This window comes from Arvicanthis niloticus, chromosome 4 (assembly GCF_011762505.2).
Source record: "Arvicanthis niloticus isolate mArvNil1 chromosome 4, mArvNil1.pat.X, whole genome shotgun sequence".
Lineage (NCBI taxonomy): Eukaryota > Metazoa > Chordata > Mammalia > Rodentia > Muridae > Arvicanthis > Arvicanthis niloticus.
Genome location: NC_047661.1, coordinates 44,848,891 through 44,868,347, shown reverse-complemented (window position 1 = coordinate 44,868,347; position 19,457 = coordinate 44,848,891). Strand labels below are relative to the sequence as shown.

The following is a 19,457-nucleotide window of genomic DNA, read 5'->3' as shown; positions in this document are numbered from 1 at the left end:
AGAGACCCTAGTGTGATTACATCAAAATCAACTCCTTGATGGTTTCTGGGGTTCACCAGTGCTTCCTGCACAACATTATAGGTTTAAAAAAGTCACCAGTCTTACATATGGACTTATATAAGGAAAGAAGAGCTAAGGAAAATGTTTTTTGGTTGTTACATTTGTATCTCTTTATTTGAAATGTGTGCTTGATCTAGATAATTCAGGCTTGTTTGCTATAATGTTTACAGTTTGTCTCTGTTTAGTCTGATTTCCAGATAGTTTCTTATAATGTAATGTTGACAAACTTAACAAAACCTGATTAGATTGATGCTTATTTTGGAAATCAGAAAACACAACAAAGCAGACAAAAAACAAAACAAAACAAAAAGCACCACTATGCTATGTCTTCCCTTTGGGAAATTGCACTAGTCTCTTTGAGGTACTAGATAATGGTGAGTCTGTACCACCAGAGAAATGTTAGGTATTATATATTGAGTCTTTGCAGACTTATGGCAAAATGTATATATACATGAAAGTTTGAGATCTTTTACTGCTACAACAGCCAGAGTCTTGAAATATTATTTTGTTCAGGATTATATGACTTTTGACATATCAGTTGTGGCACAAAGTTGCAAACATAAACATAGTATTTCTTACAACAAGTCTAAGCCTGACCAGAATAAACAGCAATTTTGAGCGAGGTCAGAGGAACTTCAGAAATATGAACCAAATTGTGGATAGGAATATCTTTCATTGCTTTCTGGAACTGCAGCATAAGAGCTACCAAAAGACATACGAGTGAGTTGTAGTGTTCTGCCACACAGACGACAGTTATAGTTCAGAGTAATATATTACATACTTTATAAGGGTTAAAAGAGGTGCTTGAAGGTTTATATAACAAAATAAGGATATGCAAGTGGACTGTTATAATTAATATACATGTATTCAAGTATATTATACTATACTTAAAATTACCAATGTATTAATTAATTAAAAGAAAAAATGTTTTAAAGGAAACCGAAACTACAGAAACAAAGTAAAATTTGGACATAGGGTTTAGGGTCTCTCCAGATAGATACAAGAGAATTGAGTTTCACAGACCTGCAGTAATAATTATGTGTGGTTTGTGAGGATTGGATACTGGGTACTTTCCTTTCTGCTCTTCCTTTGGTGTTCTAAAAGTCATGTTCTTGATACTGTTTTTTTTTTTTTTCCTTTTTTTCTTTCTTTCTTTCTTTCTTTTTCAGAGTTCAGCCTGGTCACTGTTATCATCTGTATAATGGTCTTAGGGAAAGCCTTCTAGATGACTACCAACTACCAGAAATTTTGAGAACTCCGTTGGAAGAACTTTGTCTGCAAATAAAGGTATATTAGTTGGGAGAATTAGCAAACTACATGGATGGTGGTATTATAGTTTTCACCATTTTTAATAGAAAAAGTATAATATGAACCTGCAAAAAGGGATTATTTTTATGAACTTCATTTCACTTGTGTGAGGAAAGTACTTGAACTTCCTTCTTATGTATACCAAGTAGTTGTTAATGTTAGAATCAGGGTACCTGTGTTTCGTTCCCACTTTCTACCTGGAAACTTAGCTTGATTGAGCAGATAGCTTGATTGAGCTGCTCAAAATTCCTCAACAGTGTTGGACAGGTAACAGTCTGTAATGTCAGCTACCCTTTCTAATTTTTGTGGTTCAGAGGCTTGAACCACAGCTTTCTATTTGGTAAGCTCTCCACCAATGAACTGCATTCTCCTCTCGTTTTTTTGGACTTTGAGATGGTCTCAGTAATTGGCTCCAGCTGCCCCTGAACTGTTGATCCTCCTGCCTCAGACTCCTGAGTAACTGGTATTATAGTCCTGTGCTACCAGCTCTGGCTAGCTGTTCTTATATCTTCAGATATTATATTCCCCCCCCCCCCCCCTCTCTCTCTCTCTCTCTCTCTCTCTCTCCTTCCCCCTCCCCTCCCCCTCCCCCCTCTCTCTCCCTCTCTCCTCTCTGTGTGTGTGTGTGTGTGTGCGCGCGCGCGCGCGCGCGCGCGCACCTGTGCTCATACTCTACTAACCCTATTTCTAAAGTAATCAGTAATCAACCTGTTGGGAATTTTTTAACTTGATAATTTTTCTCATTAGATTTGCTCTTAGAAAGTGTAATGTAAGCTTTCGAATACATGTTTTATGACTTTTTGATCCGTATAACTCTATTTGTCTCCACAGATTTTGAGGCTGGGTGGAATTGCTTATTTTCTGAGTAGGTTAATGGACCCACCATCAAATGAGGCAGTAGTGCTCTCCATAAAACACCTAATGGAACTGGTAACTTTGATTTTTTTTTTTTTTAAGTATAACTTGATTTAGCATGCTAAAATACTACTTAAAAGTTTTTATTACTCTAGAGTACAGCACTGTCATATTTGATATGACACTTTTCTCATGTTTTTGAGATACAAGTCTTCCCTGAGCTTTATTTGTTGCAATTCTGGGGGTGTTTTTTGTTTGTTTGTTTGTTTTTTGAGACAGGGTTTCTCTGTGAAGTCCTGGCTGTCCTGGAACTCACTCTGTAGACCAGGCTGACCTCGAACTCAGAAATCATCCTGCCTCTGCCTCCCAAGTGCTGGGATTAAAGGCATGGGCCACCACTGCCTGGCGCAATTCTGGTTTAAAATTACATGAAATCTTGAACATTTTCATTAGTGGTCTTATATGTGTTCTGTCTAGTCTTCTCTTTCTGATTACCATAATGCTCTATTGTTAGATTCAAGTAATTTAGTTGAAATGTAGACATCAAATGAGAGAATATGAACAAATCTCTTCTCTCTGTGATGCTGTAAATAATTGTTGAACTGTCATTCACTATTATATCTTGTTTACATAGAACAAAACTTTCTGGTTTGTTAGTCCTGATTTATATGAGAAACTCTTTAAGTGACTACATGGTGACAGTCATTCCTGCTGAGAGGTGCAGGACTGGCCTTAATTAATGCCCAGAGTAGTAAGAGAAGCACAAAAGATTAGAAGTGCTATCTACTGCTGTAGTGGTGATTTAAACAGATCAGCTGGAAATTCATTACTGTAGTTACCTTCACACATACTCCTTACAGCACCTCTCTACTCTGCCGGACCATGTAAAGAAAGAGTATTTTTACTTACCTGTAAAGTCACCTTGGTTAGTGCAGGCTTGGTGGCTGCTGAAGACATGTGTCTATATGTCACTGGTTTAGAAACCATCCCTGTAGATGACTTTTTAAATTTGGATTTTGTAGCATTGTGATTGGCTTTTAATATAATACACTGCTTGAATGAACACTTATTTATTTCTCGGGTATCTTCAGGCTACTTTTCTAGCTGTTGTCATTTGAACCAGATTGCACAGGGAATTGAAACAGACGTCATTCCTATGTGTGCCCCTTAGCTCTTTCTGCATCATACCCTCTAAACTAGACTGTTAGGGACTGCAATTTCACCCACTTGTATCTTTCAGAACTGCTTTACCACAGGGGATTTAACTTCTGACATAACAGTTCCATTTTGTAGATTCATTGTGTTTGTATATGTTAGCCTTTGCTGACATTAAAATTTACTTTTTTATTTTTATTTATTTATTTTTTACTTAATTATTTTTTGTTGAAGGTACTTCATGCTTGAGGGATTTGGGGTTTAAGAGAATGAATAGTGGCCTGTTACAGTTGACTACATTAGTTTTCATGGAGTGGTTTGCTGGGCCTACTGTAAGAGCAGACTCTTGCCTTTCAGAGTGCTTTGGATAAGCAAGAAGAATTGACACCTCTTGGCGTCCATTTAGCCCGACTGCCTGTTGAGCCACATATTGGAAAAATGATTCTCTTTGGAGCTTTGTTCTGTTGCTTAGATCCAGTCCTCACCATTGCTGCTAGTCTCAGCTTTAAAGATCCCTTTGTCATTCCATTGGTAAGAGAGAGAAACAGGGCTGGGCACTCTTAATGCCAAGCATGTTTACTGTTCACATCTATGTTTCAGTAGATTTTCAGTAAAATATCTATCATTATTATGTCAGAAAATTGTAAGCTACAACTGTTACTTTTTTAGGGAAAAGAAAAGATTGCAGATGCAAGAAGAAAGGAACTGGCAAAGGAAACTAGAAGTGATCACCTGACAGTTGTGAATGCGTTTGAGGTAAGAGAAACATACTGTCCTGCTTTATAGAAGGTTACTCAAGAGCATGTTGTAAAATACTTTTAAATGACCATTTTATAGCTCATCGGTAAATTGCTGAGCATGGTTCAAATTTGGTGACCATTTTATGAAAATGAACTGTCTTATACAAGAGCTCATCTTTATCTTTTCAGAAAAGGCTTATATTTAAAAAAGACAGACACAGTTGACCGCGTTATCTTGTTTTTCTTATATGATGTTCCTTTGTGTCTTTGTCTTACCTTTATGATAGTCTGTCGAATAATACCTACTCTTCAATGATATAGCCTTTTGATAGACTAAGAGTTATATACACGTATGTGTATGTATATAAAAAAAACCTTAGCTCATATGTTGCCTGTGTATATATGATTTTTAGGGCTTACCATGTATTACTCAGGTTTGGTTTTTTTGTTTGTTTGTTTTTTGGGGGGTTTTTTTGGTTTTTGTTTGTGTTTTTTTTTGTTTTTTTTTTTTTTTTGGCAAATGACCGATCTGTTGGAAAAAGTAGCATATTGAAATCACCCGCTATCATTGGATTGATGTTAGTCTCTAATTCTAGTAATGTAGCTTAAGATTTAAAGTTAACAGGTGTGTGTTGACTACAATCATTGTGTTTTTGCTGCTTGTGCTCTTGGTAGAACTTGCGTAGTTTCTCTCAGTGATGCTTATTTTTCTCCTTACTCCTCTTCTCAACCCAAAAGATTGGTTCCTGTGTTTTCTTTAGGTTCAGTCTAGTCAGTATAATTTTTTTTTCCTTAGGCTATTTATATTATGAAAAGTTTTTGTTCCTTCACCTGTGATGATTATTTTGCAGAGTATATTAGTCTAGATTTGCTGTCTTAATCTTTTAGAACTGTATTATTCTAGAACTCATTTAATCTCTCTTTCCCTGTTTCCTTTTTTGTTAATTATAATTATTTTTTTTTACACTTCAGTTGTTTTACCCCTCTTCATCCACTCTCTGGCTGTTCCTCATCCCATATGTTCTCCCCACCCACACCCACCTCACCAGACCTCCCCACTCCCTAGGGCCTCAAGTCTTTCTGGACTCGTCCTCTCTGACTGAGTCCAAACCAAGCAGTCCTCTGTTGTGTATGTGTTGGGGGCCTCATATCAGCTGGTGTATGCTGCCTGATTGGTGGCTCAGTGTATGAGATCTCAAGAGTCTAGGTTAGATGAGACTGCTGGTCTTCCTATGGGATATATATAATTTTTTTTTTTTTTAAGTTTTAACTTTTATTTACTTTTGTTGGGGGAGTGTGTTGACAGTGAGGACAGCTTGTTAAAATTCTGTCTCTCCTTTCACAGTATGGAGATTAAGGGATCTAATTCTGGTTGTTCAGTTTGGATTTTGCTGAGCTGCCTTGCGGACAACCTCTCCTCCTCCTATGCTGTAGTTAAGAAACCATGGTTTTAAAGTTGAAAATCTAATACACTGAAATTTATTTACTAAAATTGTTTTTTAATGAATGCTTGATACTATGGTGGAAAGATTTTGTGTAAAATACACAGTATGTCAGTAGCATTGCTGGGTACTGGGATCATAAGGAGCTTCATGTTTTTGTCATGAGTTTCAAAGTTCTTTGACATTTTTACAGAGAAAATGGGACATCAGCAAAGAAAAAAGAAACTGTTAGTAAATGAAGATGGAAGCTACTCGGTAGTTTGTGGTGTAACAAACCATGTGAGTCTCTTCATTCCTTTTGTCCAATAGGGCTGGGAAGAAGCCAAACGACGTGGCTTCAGATATGAAAAGGACTACTGCTGGGAATACTTTCTGTCTTCCAACACCCTACAGGTAATACCCATAGACTAGTATATACACATCTATTTTGTCCAATTTTATCTGTAGAAAACGTTAACGACATTCAGAGAGAGAGAAAAAGGAGAGAGAGAAAGAGTGTGTGTGTGTGTGTGTGTGTGTGTATGTCAAGAAATTAACATTTTAATAAAATCGCCCTGTCATCAGAGAGTTGAAAAGTGATGTGACAACTCAGAAAGATACTGCAGCCCAAAACTACAATGGACATAGCCTATTTCACAGCTGCTCCAAAGCGTTGGGTTACTGAACAGATTACCCATTCAGTAAAACGAGGGAAAGAAAATAAGCTAGTAAGGGTGAACTTTCAAAAGGGACAGAGCGGTGAGCTGCTAAACTAAGAAATCAACCAGACAGCCTCCTGGAAAGCAGATGCTTGACATAAAAAAGCTATGTAAGTAGTTAGGGTATGGATGCAGCTGAAAACATAACTTTAAAGTGATAAATAAAAAGTTGAAGGACAAGACTGATCTCCATCGCTGTATCATGTGTAGTGGAGACTAACCCAGGCACAGATAAAAAAACCATTCCCTGAAATGGAATAGCAAACCATACACATTATGGAAAGATGCCTAAATCCAGGTTGTCTATGTGAATAACATATCCAGTTGAGGCATTAAGTCAATTGTAAAGAGAAAGAATGAACATTCAAGAAAGAACTAAAGAAATGCTGACCTCTGGGTTCCTGAAAACAGCTACTGACAAGGAATCAATGACGATTTCAGCAGCGGAGCTTGCATGTCACGTGATTGACAGTGCACACTGGAATTGTTTAAAATACAGAAGAAACACAGAGTAGTGATGGAAACTGCACAGTGAGGACTGCATGTAGAGATGGTTGCCCTAAAATTATAATGCTAGAATGACCAGGAGTAAATGGCTCTCCATTCATTTAGAAGAAATACATGGGGAAACTTAAACTTTATGTAAAAGGAACACTTGCATTTAACCAGTTTTACCTATTATAATCTCTTTGTTGAACTTGACAGTATTCTTTAGAAGATGTTTCTGTAATTGTAAAAACAGATTAATCTATGCTGTTTTTATTTCTGTAGAACTAATTTGAACTAAAGTTAATTATGCTTTATAAAAACTTTTGGTTCAGTCTTGCTTGCAACCTAGGCTGGCCTGGAGCCCTCAGCTCTGTGTGAGCCTCAAGTTGCTTGAAATATAGACTTGTACTACAGTGCCTAGCTAAACATAGCTTTTATGATTTTAAAAGCTGATCTCAAGGTAGGAGTGGTACAACATGCCTGTCATCCCAAGAATTCAAGGCCAGCCTCAGCTATATAGTGTGAGGCTAGCTTGGGCTATGTGAGATCCTGCTTCAAAAACCCAGTAAACAAAAGCAAGAAACAAAATAAATAGGATCTCATTCTGAAGTTGTCCCTCTTCCTGATTCTTGTGTTGGTGTATGTGCACGGTGTCTATCGCATTATGACTTTGAAGATCACTGAAGGGACTTGTTTTCCACCATACCGAGCACCCAGCATTTCTGCTTAAAGCTTTCTCTTAAGGAAAATGCTTCTGTTCTAGGATGTTAACATTAGTTAAGCTTGGTCATTGTTGGGGGTTGGAGGTGTGAGGGGGTGTTCTACTTGTTTTTAAAAGCAAAGTAAAAGGAAATTCCAATGTGTCTTACAAAATGGGGTAATTCTTTAAACATTACTGTTTTTATTGTGTTCCTTATATCATGCATTTTTCCCACCAAATAATAATTTAGGCTTGTAGGCTGTGTATCTTAAGAATATTCATCTGTTATTAGAGTACAGAAGCAACCACAAAGAATATAGAAAGTAGAAATAGTTGTCTTCCAGTAAAATTTATTTGCAGAAGCTTGTCTTTGTGATGTACCAGTTCCCTCCTTAATGATCTCATTTAATTGCTGAGCTGGAGAGATAAAAGTAGTTAAAAGCTCTTGCTGCAGATGATCCAAGTTGGTTCCCAGCATGTGAGTCTTGTGTAATAAGTCCAGCTTTATTATAGGTGGTCTGAAGCCTTCAGGCTTCCACAGGCACCAGGACTCCCACAAAATATACATACACGAACAGTTAAAATCTAGTTTTATAGTTCAGTTACATTATTGAACTGGTGTTTTTGTAAAGCAGAAGAAGCTAAAACCTAAATTGAGGTGAGTGTGATTTATAGCCCTATACATGAAAGGCTTCTAGCTGTTACCATTGCTCTCTAGATGCTGCATAACATGAAGGGACAGTTTGCTGAGCATCTTCTTGGAGCTGGATTTGTAAGCAGTAGAAGTCCCAAAGATCCAAAAGCTAACATAAATTCAGGTAAAGAAAAACAAAACAGTAAATCACTTACCATTCATGGTCTAATGATTCAGTATTTCACTTTTCCTCCTCACCTTTTCCTTTCCCTATAGATAATGAGAAGATAATTAAAGCTGTCATCTGTGCTGGTTTATATCCAAAAGTTGCTAAAATCCGACTAAATTTGGGTAAAAAAAGGAAAATGTAAGCATTGAAGATTGTTAAGAACTACTCACAGCTCTTTCTTCATCGTTGGAACCCTCTAGTAGAAATGGATTCTTTGCAAGTTTGGTAATTTAGATGCATAGCAGTCACTGAACATAGGGATCTGTCTCTCACAACACAGATTTAGTCACTTATCACCCATTTACAAAACAAGTTAATGAAATTGTGTGTGTGCGCGCGCATGCGTGCGAGCGTGAGTGCATGTGTGTTTGATAGCAATTTGAATAAAATTGTAATACTATTCTTTGGACAAGTGGAATGTATGTCCACATAGCCTTAGCTGTGTTGGAGATAACAATGAAGAATATTTCTGCCTCGGTTTACTCTAGTGTGGGTACTGACAGACAGGAAGTCCGAGGGTCTTTGAATTGTCACCCTTTGGGAGAGGTTCAGTAGTCATTGACTCAGTTTGGTTTATTGGTAATTTTATATTTTAACTTGAGTTCATCCTAAGGAGTTGACCCCAAATGCCTTTTAACGGGTATGTAGCAAACAACATAGGTATTTACTAGCAATGGAGACATTATGGTTTAAAACTGTGTGGTAACATGTATAATATTAGTGCTAATGTAAATGAAAATGCTAGGTAGCTTGTGATTAAACAATTAGAAAATACAGTCTGCCCAGAATGACCAGCATTAAGAGAATGTTCTGGAAATGTGATTCTCAAACTGGGGTGATTTCCCCCAAAGAAACATTTAACTAGTAGCTGGATGTATGTATCATTACTATAGTTAGAAGAGATCTTTTCATGTTTCTTAGACCAGGAATACTATTAAGCATTCTCTGTTGTACACACAGCTCCCCAAGACTTAAGGATAGGTTAAATTACAGGGTTAAGGGTAAAAGGACGAATTTTAATGTGACTGAATTATCTATATTGTAAATAATCTAAGTTAGGGGTTTGGGGGTTTTTTGTTTATTTTTTTGTTTTGTTTTGTTTTGTTTGTTTTGAAGCATGGTTTTACATCATGGCTTCTGCTTGCCTCCAGCTTCTCCTGCTTCTCCTCACACAGGGGAGGATTATCCATGAGTTATCACAGCTTTATGTCAGTAGTAACCTAGATTCCTGTTTCTAACTTTGTTGATACTTTAATAGAATAATATTAAAATACAAACATTTTATTATTTCCTCTCATGGGAGAACTTCATGAAAAAAAGACAGTTTTCTTTGGATTAGTATGCTTGTCCCATGGTTGGTGCTAGGAGCAGTGACGAATTTTATAGAAGTTTTTAATGCATTTCACTGGGCCACAGCTGTGCCCATTTGGTTGTCTGTTATCTGCTGTCCTGCTTGGTTAACAGAGTGTGGCCTCACAGACAGACTGGAAGGCAAGGCCACCAGATCTTAATATACTTGGCTCCATACAGAAATTTCCTAACTCCCGACTTTCAGAATGACAGTGATTGACTGAAGAAAAAGTAATTTACATTTTTATTCCAAATAATAAATCATAACTATGACAGGAATTGATATATTATGAATCCATGGGACCTTAAAAACTCTGAAGAAGGGATTATGAAATAACAAATCCAATATTTTATAATTACCATTGTTTAAAAACCATGAAATGTCTATCTGAATAATATTGATGAACAAATTGACTTAAAAAATGATTGTCAACAAAAATGTTTCCTGGGGCCTGTGACATGGCTTAGTAGGCAGGCACTTGTTGCCACATCTGACAGCCTAGATAGAGTTCCGCATCCTTCCTCCCTGAAACCACCATGGTGAAGGGGGAGAATGGCCCTCCTCTCCCTCTCCTTCATACATGCACTGCTTCCCACACAAAACAAACACTGCATGAAAAAGAAAGCCCCTAAGAAGTCAGAGTAAATTAAACTGCCAAAATATACTCATTCTGAATATATATATTTTAAAGTCGAGAAATTTGAGTGGGCATTTAAAAACATTTTAAATGAACTGAAGAGACAGCTCAGCAGGTAGGAGTACTGGCTGTTCTTTCATAGACCCTGCATTCTATTCCCAGTACCCACATGGCCACTCACAACTGTCTGTAACTCTAGGCTTGGGGGTCTACTGCCTTCTTCTGTGGCAGCAAGCACACATGTGCTGCACATATAGAAACAGGCAAAACATTAATACACCTAAAGTAAATCTAAAAAAAACAGTGTAAAATCAGTTTTAGCAAAAGTCTTTTCAAGAGAATTTTAATTTTTAATTTTGGGTTCTTTTGGGAACACAGTTAACCAATGGAAGTTTTTAGTTGATTATTTCATTTACTGTATAAATCGTGAGTAGTGGTCATTCTCAGTGTAAGCTCCTTCCTAGTCCTTTCATGTGCTTTATTCTTTATTATGTACTATATACGAAGACCATTAAAGAGTAATTCTTTTGACGTAATGAGGGAACAATCCCTTGAGACACTTATGAACTGTATTGTAACTTTTTCAAAGGGTGAAAGTTCACACAAAGTCTGATGGTCTGGTTTCTATTCATCCTAAGTCTGTCAATGTGGAGCAGACAGACTTCCAGTACAACTGGCTTATCTATCACCTGAAGATGAGAACAAGCAGTGTAAGTGAACATTTAACATAATTGTTTATCTGAATGTCAGTCTTATAGCTTTATAATTTTATACCTTAAAAAGTATACTTTTTTCTGACATAAATTAGAGCGTTTTTCTATAAGTAGATAGTATAGTACATCATCTGTTTATTTATATAATTTTCTCTGTGAGGCTGCTTTCAGAAAGCAGTCAGGAATTTGTACTGTGTAAAGCTTTGTTGGCATGACAGTATAAGTTAAGTAGTGGTCAGAATAGTGAGATTTTTTATTATTTGGATATACAAATAAAAGTAATTTTATCTTCGTTGGTTAGATTTGACATTCAGAGAATGTTCAATTTAGAACAAACATATATATAAAATTTCTAAGAATTAGGATAGGTTCACTTAAAGTCTTATTTCTTCAAAATTAATTTTCAAAATCACATAAGCAAGTTAATACCTATTTTAGAAAGCAGCTGATGGATGTTGGGATGTTGAATTATGTAATAGTCATTCTTTCCTACTTCCTCATGCACATTCCCGGTCCTTACAGATATACTTGTATGACTGCACAGAAGTTTCACCATACTGCCTCTTGTTCTTTGGAGGAGATATTTCCATCCAGAAAGATAACGACCAGGACATTATTGCTGTAGATGAATGGATTGTGTTTCAGTCTCCAGAAAGAATTGCCCATCTTGTTAAGGTACTGGTGTTAATGGTTGTCTATTAGGTTGCATGTAAGTGAATTTGAGGGCCACAAGATGTAAAGCAGCTTGCTGCCACCCCCAGAAGACTTGCATTGGCCTTAGATCACACATGGTGGAAGTATAGAACTGACTTCTGAAAGTGTTTCTCTGACCTCCAGACAGTCCATGGCACACATCATGGCCTCCAAGATAAATGGTGTTTTTAGAAAGACTGTTTCTCTATTGCAAGAGAGCTAGTAGTGTTGATTGATCTTAGTTTTCCAAATTATTTTTGATGCAGTAATATTCTTCCAATGACTTTAAGGATTAGAGTTTGAATCTACCCTCCTTTGTAAATAGCTTCTGAAAATCCTTCTCACCACCAGAGTCACATTTGTCTCTGCTGTATTATCTAAAAATCCGTCTTTCCTGATGAGCATGTCTGCTTCCTTCAACCTCAGGGACTACGAAAGGAACTGGACATCCTTCTACAAGAGAAGATTGAATGCCCTCATCCTGTAGACTGGAACGACACTAAGTCCAGAGACTGTGCAGTACTGTCAGCTATTCTAGACTTGATCAAAACACAAGAAAAGGCTACTCCAAGGAACTTGCCACCACGGTCACAGGACGAATATTACAGCTGACAGCTTTCTGTGGTGGCCTAAAACCTATCCTGATGTCCATAATTCCCATTTTTTTTTTTTTTTTAGATTTTGGCAAAATGCCAAGCCTTGGGTTATGACTTGCTTTTGTGTGTTAAGTTAGAAGCTTTGATTGGGTAGTAAAGAGTTAATGTGCATGACTGAACAGTGCCGTCTAGCTACTATAAAGACAGTGGGAAAGCAGTGTGCTTTCTGACCTTACCCTCTGTTGTAGTGATGTCCACACTTTGGGAGAATTCCCAAAGTTGTAACATTGAGAAATTCCTTTATGCTATTATGCAAAAATAATTTTCTGTCCACAATGACTGTCTAGAGACAGAAAGTTGGGCCAAAAAGCAGTGTGAAGTAAAATTTGAATACAACCACATTTTTTAAAAATGAATTTATAAATAAATTTGTTGTAATAAAGCCCAATATTTAATAAAATGTACAATGTATAAATCTCAGCTAACTTCTTGGCTTGGTTTCTAGAGTTCTGCCTATCACTTGGCTCACTTGATTGCTTTTATTCGTTTGCTTTTGTTTTTTAACTTTTTTAAAAAGGTTCTTATATTACCTACCATCCTGCTCTGTGTAGCATAATGTAGCAACTGAGCACGTGTCTGGGTGTGATGGTGGAGGTCCTGTCTCAGCCCCCTTTTCTTATCTGAAAGACAGGTAAAGACTGTGAGGATTAACTACGGTAATACATGTAAAGGGCCACAGCCTAGGGTCTGATGCATGTGTCCTCACACAGTGCTTGTCCACGGCCTAGGGTCTGTTGCATGTGTCCTCACACAGTGCTTGTCCACGGCCTAGGGTCTGTTGCATGTGTCCTCACACAGTGCTTGTCCACAGCCTAGTGTCTGTTGCATGTGTCCTAACACAGTGCTTGCTACTATTTGTCCATGAAATATTTTTTAACCTTTAGTAATCAGTTTTACTGTTTCATTTTTTGTACTGAGGACCTTGGAGATGGTTGAGCCAAGGACCTCACATATACTAGATGAGTGCTGTATTACTGAGCCACACCCATAGCCCTGTCACACCCCAGTTTTATGCCTCTATGCTCTAGTGTGACAAAACAAGACTGTTTGAAGGCTTGTTAGAGCTATTGGTTTTTCTACTTTTGGACTCCCTTCTTGTTTTGCTGCTGTAGTCCCTACCTCTAGCTTAAAGATGTTGTTTTGTCCTATCCAAGAGCCAGAGATTGTTCTGAGATTATCAAGTTTGGTCTATTTCCCCAGTAAGTTGTGAGATGACCAGGACATATCCATAATCCTGCCATGGATTTGCTGCTCATGCTAGTTCAGGTGCTGCGGCCCTGTCTGAGTATATGTCACCTGGCAGTGTCTACAAAGATTTGAATGGACTGTGTCCTTAGTTTATTCTTTTGGATTATCTCACCAAAATTATGTTTCTTCCTAAACTCTTATAGTCATAGTGGTATTGTCACAGTATTAACAGCATATTAGTTTTGCCCCTAAAGTCAATGTGTGTTTACACGCAAGTATTTAGTCTCCACAGCAAGTGCAAAAATGTTTAGAATTGTTTTTACAGATGAGCAGTACACAAAAATAGGTGGTGTCTTGCCAGCATCTACTGCTATCTCTGACATAGCTAAGCAGGATAGAGGGTGGATTACGGGTGCTCTGAAGATTCAGCTTCTTGTTTACAGATTAGGACTGTTAACTGAAAAATGCACTCTAAGTCCCCAAATGACTTGTTCTGTTTTGCTCTTAAAAAATAGGTCATCTAGAAGAAAAAGTTGTCTTATATCATTTGCACAGCACAAAGAACAAACTAGAAAAAAACACTGTAACAAAAACTTAGGAGTAAAAATGAAATAGGCTGCTGCATAATGTTTTAAGAGCATTAAGTACATGCATATGGTACCTTCCTAATTAACTGACCTGGAAAAAAAGCTGTAGTAATTTTAAGTCAGTTAATTGCAAAGTGTAATTTGCTGCATTTGTAAAACAAAGTCTACTTTAAAATTATTACTTCAGTATCTGTGCACCCAGACTAAGTAAATGATGGCATATTTCCTTACATTCTCAACACTGAGCTTATATTTATTCTTAAGTAACTATAATTGTGTTTTATATCTATATATTTGTAATAATCCTATATGTTAAACAGCATTTTTATTCTTTTTTTTTTTTTTTTTTAAAAAGAAAAAACATCTTCACTGGGGAATATTCAAAAATGTATCAAGGAAAGTAAATCATGTTGTCAGTTAGTTTTTTATATTCTTCCATAACTTTTGAAAGCTTTAAGGTAATGTGTATAATTAACCAATTTAAGAGTATAATTTCACTGTATTTTGTCTACTGTATGACATTGTGTAGCTAACTCCACAGTCTTGATGTAGAACATTCCCATCAACCTAAGATGTTCTCTTGTTGCTTTCACAGGTAAAATGCCCTTCCCTGCTGCTCCCCTCTGGTGCCCAGGGAGCAGGCTCTCATCAGGAGTTTTGCCTTTTATGGGTTTTCTGGGAATGGATTCACACAGTCCATGTGTCCAGCCTCTTTGACTTAATATAAGCATCATGATAACTCATGCATACTGTACATATTAGTAATTTTTATTGTTTAGTATTCTCTTTTATGGTTATGACATTGTACCCATTTACCACTTGGTGGACATTTCATGTATTTTCAGCATTTTTGCTGTTAATGAATAAAGCTGCTCTAAATATGTATGCAGTTGTCATGTTTTTACTTCTTGTGTAAATACTCAGGATCAAGATAATTTCATCAGATGGTAAAGTGTGTCTTTCTAAAAAGATTTTTATTTTTATTCATGTTTCTATGTAGCTATGAATTTGTGTATACATGTCTATGTAAATTAATATGTATCACATGTATGCAGGTATCTGTGGAAGCCAAAAGACAGCATTGGATCCTCTGGAGCTGAAATTACAGATGGTTGTTAAGTTGCCATGTAGATGCTGGAACTGAACCTCAAGTCTTCTGTAAGGGCTTTTAATTCTTTCTCAGATAACTAAGTCATCTTTTCAGCCTCCTAGTAAATTGTCTTAAAATACCAAACTTTCCTGAAGTGGCTATACCAATTTTGTATAGTGAAATTGTTCTATTTCATTTTTTTTCTTAATTTTTGCTTCTATAATTAGCAATGAGCATCTTTCCAGGTGACTAGTTAGTTGCTGCTTTGCTTAGTCGTCTTATACATAGAGTACTTGATTCTTCATCCCATGTCAAATGATTGGTTGAAAACTATTCCTGTCTGGGAAGATTATTCGTTTTAGATGGGTATACTGTTAGTGCCTGTTTCTTGACCTAGAGAACAATCTCTACATGTGACATTCATGAATATTCCCATGACCTGATTACTTTAGGATTCGGTGTCTCTTGGCTAGCTATTTGTGTCAGTGTCATGTCTCTGAGTCTTTGGTGGACCTATGACCACATGCTTATAGAAATAACTGAGTTCAGGTGGTCTTTGTTGCACCAGTGAGGTTTTGGTTTCCCTCTGCTAATATTAAGAGTCTACTAAGCAAAAACTCTTGTCTTTCAGGCCCATTCCAGAGGAGGCTCCAGAGCAGTCCACAAAAGTTACTATGGCACATACTACCTGTGACCTGGATTCTTACACAGCAAATCAAAGGGGCTCAGCTTGTGGTTTCCCAGTGCTCTGGACAAATGGAGCACAGGATAACGCATTCTGCTACTTACTAGAAACGGTATACCCATTGCTCTTCATCCTAGGCAGGCCTGAGTGGAAATACAACAAAGATGTGTTAGACTGCTGAATGATGGACAGAAGGAGCTGATGGGTTTTTGCTGCCACATGATGGTCTTTAGCTGTAAGAAAGTTGGAAATATCTAGCATTTTAAGGTTTTATGGTGGCTAATGGAAGCAGAATTCTAAGCTCTGCTACTTTGCACCTCCCTGTCATTTATATCATGTGTTATTTTATGTTGCCCAGCCAAGGAAATGTACAGATCTAACCAAGGACTAAAATTATTTCTGAAACATTCATTAGCCTACCTTAAAAAATAAGCTAATCCTGAGTTAATCACTGAGGAAGTTATTCCATGAGCCTAATTTAATCATGGATCCTTTAAAGGGTGTTTTCTCCCTCAGACAGTGTGAACAGGGAGTCACATTCCAAGTACCAACAGTAAGCATTCTATTGCTGCCCTGACAATTGCAGCCATGTACCTGGGACTTCTGACTTTTCAAATGTAGGATTGTACATAGACACTGAGTGAGTATTGTTCCAGTCACTCATTCTGTGGCAGTCTTATCCAGCAATGGGAAACTGATCTAAAAGGGTTTGGGCTTTTTCTTCTAATGTGATTTACTAGGTGATAAAATTGCATAAGCACAGAAACAGTAGGACCCACATCTCAAAAGCACTTGTTTCCCAGGGTAGCTGATGGCAACACATACCAGGGACAAGATGAGTCTTCTATAACGCCAGCTATAGGTAACTTTTCAGTATAGCTTTTATTTAACCACAGATCCCCTAAGCCGTAAACTTCATACCACAAGTAAATCAAATCACACCAGCACAGAAAGACAAATATGTATAAAGTCTTTATAAATTCACAAGCTTTGTTGAAAGTGTACGAGCAGTTTCAATTTATTGGAACAAAAGTAACATTTCTGGTTTTGTAGGTGTGAAGTCACACTGTACATTTCAAAGAAGGCATAAAAAATGTTAAAAACAATCACAGTTGAAATGAAACGCTGTGACCTGCTGTACAAGAACACTTTAATAACAGTGTTCAGCTGCTTGCCTTAAAGGACACATGTATTTCCACAATGTTGAACACATATAAATTAATTCACAGGATTCATAGTATTACTTTATAGCTCCAAATGGGTATTAGCAAAAAAATAATACAAAATGACAACTCTTTCAAGCAACGCCTGCCTCAAGTAAAACAACATTAAACTACAACTTGTTAGCACTTGTAAAAAGTTTGTGACATTGAAAGAGGAGACAGATTTCTCGTTTTATAATCCTGGGACCTCTCTTGCTGTGGGCTACTGCTATAGCTTCATTCATGTACTCACTCATACCTCCACAGACGCGGGGCCCGGAATGTCTTTTGCTCAGAAGACATACACAGGCAAAAAAGGCAGGCAACCCAAAGGTGAGAAGTGCCTGGGAGCCCTACTCCGGTTTACTGCTGAGGTGGATGGGTTGCCGGGTATGAGCCAGGCACACCTACACACTGGGCTTCTGGAACGGTTTGGGTGCTGTTTAGATGGGAGCAGGGACATGGGACAAAGATCTGAGCCAGCTGATAATGTCTATGTAGATTTTACATGGTAAGCAAAGTGGAGGGTTATAGCTACCAATGAAAAAGTTTCCCATGTCAGTCTTTCAAATCTTTATTACCTTTTAATAAACTGCAGTATACTACATTGTCTTTCCTTGTCCTGGTGGGAAAACAGTATCTTTTTGGAACTCACAGCTAAGAGAGACTCCAAACCCATCTACCAAATATTTAAAGCAATGACTTCCTGCTAACATCAAAATATTTCAAGCAAGTACCTTGTTGGCATCTTGACATTAAGCTTAATTTTCTCTTTCTGAAGGTTGTTAATGTATGTTCCCAGCCATTTTCAATTGAAAACAAGTAGAATTGTCAGGAACCACATGTTACTGAAGGCAGAGCAGTCTTATGTCAGATCCTTAGCAGCTGACCCATATTGTCCTGTCTTCAGGATGTTCTCACACACGGGAGCTGTAAATCCCATGTCATTTGAGTAGTTTAGGGTGGTGATGCTACAGTTATCTAAGAACAATATTGAATGAGGTGGATTTTTAAAAATCCTCACTGGGTGTAGAGCCTCACCTTCCTTCTAATAAGGAAAATGGAGGCAGAGTTCAAGTGTCAATTTCCCTTTCGTAGAAAGAGGTTTACAAAACATGACAGCTCACCTACCAAACTATTATTAGTTCCTTATGGAATTAACAGCATTAGGCTGAGACAGAAAATGTATTTACAAAATGAACACTCTCAAAGACAGACTTGCTGGTGCTGTGGGACCACACAAAGGAGAAACACATGGGGAAGAGCAGCGTTCTGAGGGAAGTGGGGGCAGAGAGGCTGAGGTACAGCATCTTAGAAAACACAGTGGAAGTGGTGGGAGCTGAGACTTGTCCTCCCTGGACACAGGTTTTCAGGAGCATCCTTATGGAAAAGCTGAGTTTTGTGGACTAATTGCATCTGGTAGCTGTTGTTCCAAAGTGCAGAATGGCCTGGCAAGCTCATAGGCAAATGTTTCCATCTTTGTAATTAAGTAGACTGTAATAATGGTAAAGTTAGCCCCCCGCTCTGTTGGCCATCTGAGAGGTTACACGTTGGTTTCCAGTCCTAGCAAGCGCCCCATCCTCTCCACATTCTTGTCAATAGTAGCTTGACATGTTATCTCCTTTGCACATTCCATTGGAAACCAGCCCCGCTCTCCATCTCGAAGTCGTTCCCCTTCATACCAGCCTGCAAGGAAAAACAGGCTGCATTACACAAGGAATGTCTGGAGGTGGTGTTCCCGTGCCAGCTTACTCTAAAGGCTGTCTTCGGGATACCATGGATAACAGTCAAGAAGAAACTTCAGTGCGATAGATGCCTGTTAAGGTCAAAATACCTCACATGAAATAGGACAAAGTTGCCAGAGAGTAAAAGACGCACCAGAGACTGAGCATGAGCCAAAGCTCTGAGAGAGGAGATTAAGAGAGCTTGCTGAGCTCAGAAAGGGAATCCTTTGGGCAGGAGCTGCAGGAAAGTCTTTTTAAGTCATGGGGCAGGGCACAAAGGCTTCTGGAGGTAAGAGGTGACTGCAGGGCTGGGAAGGAAAGGAAACTGGATGGTGGCTGCATACGTGCTTCAAAAGTAAACACGGGAGAGAAGGAGCATAGGGGGCAGGATGAGGGTTTTCAAATGCATCACCTCTATTCTGTAGGGCTCTGACTTGGGACATGAATTGTCAGGAACTGGGGTTAAGAACAAGGGTGAAAACGAGGCTGCCTTGGACTAGAGGAGCTGAAGCATCGCTGTGTCAGGATATGGAATACGGGTGTTCCCGACAAAATGAAACTCCTTGGACTTGAGGCTCTGCGAGCTACAGCCCACCAGTGCCTATGAGAACAATCCTTACT

The 19,457-nt window shown here is 38.0% G+C and overlaps 2 protein-coding genes across 2 annotated transcripts in view; one reads left to right on the top strand and one right to left on the bottom strand.

Moving 5' to 3' along the window:
• The window catches only part of Dhx36 (DEAH-box helicase 36), a 42,374-nt gene extending 27,354 nt beyond the window's left edge, over positions 1 to 15,020 (top strand). The window contains exons 16-25 of the mRNA XM_034500097.2: positions 1,230 to 1,347; positions 2,200 to 2,298; positions 3,736 to 3,909; positions 4,048 to 4,134; positions 5,870 to 5,953; positions 8,166 to 8,265; positions 8,358 to 8,448; positions 10,888 to 11,008; positions 11,534 to 11,686; positions 12,131 to 15,020. Coding sequence (XP_034355988.1) covers positions 1,230 to 1,347; positions 2,200 to 2,298; positions 3,736 to 3,909; positions 4,048 to 4,134; positions 5,870 to 5,953; positions 8,166 to 8,265; positions 8,358 to 8,448; positions 10,888 to 11,008; positions 11,534 to 11,686; positions 12,131 to 12,316 — 1,213 coding nt within the window. The 3' untranslated portion in view covers positions 12,317 to 15,020. The remainder of the gene's footprint in view (positions 1 to 1,229; positions 1,348 to 2,199; positions 2,299 to 3,735; positions 3,910 to 4,047; positions 4,135 to 5,869; positions 5,954 to 8,165; positions 8,266 to 8,357; positions 8,449 to 10,887; positions 11,009 to 11,533; positions 11,687 to 12,130) is intronic.
• A 1,892-nt stretch (positions 15,021 to 16,912) lies between these two features.
• Positions 16,913 to 19,457, bottom strand: part of Arhgef26 (Rho guanine nucleotide exchange factor 26) — a 105,503-nt gene continuing 102,958 nt past the window's right edge. The window contains exon 15 of the mRNA XM_076932468.1: positions 16,913 to 18,798. Coding sequence (XP_076788583.1) covers positions 18,656 to 18,798 — 143 coding nt within the window. The 3' untranslated portion in view covers positions 16,913 to 18,655. The remainder of the gene's footprint in view (positions 18,799 to 19,457) is intronic.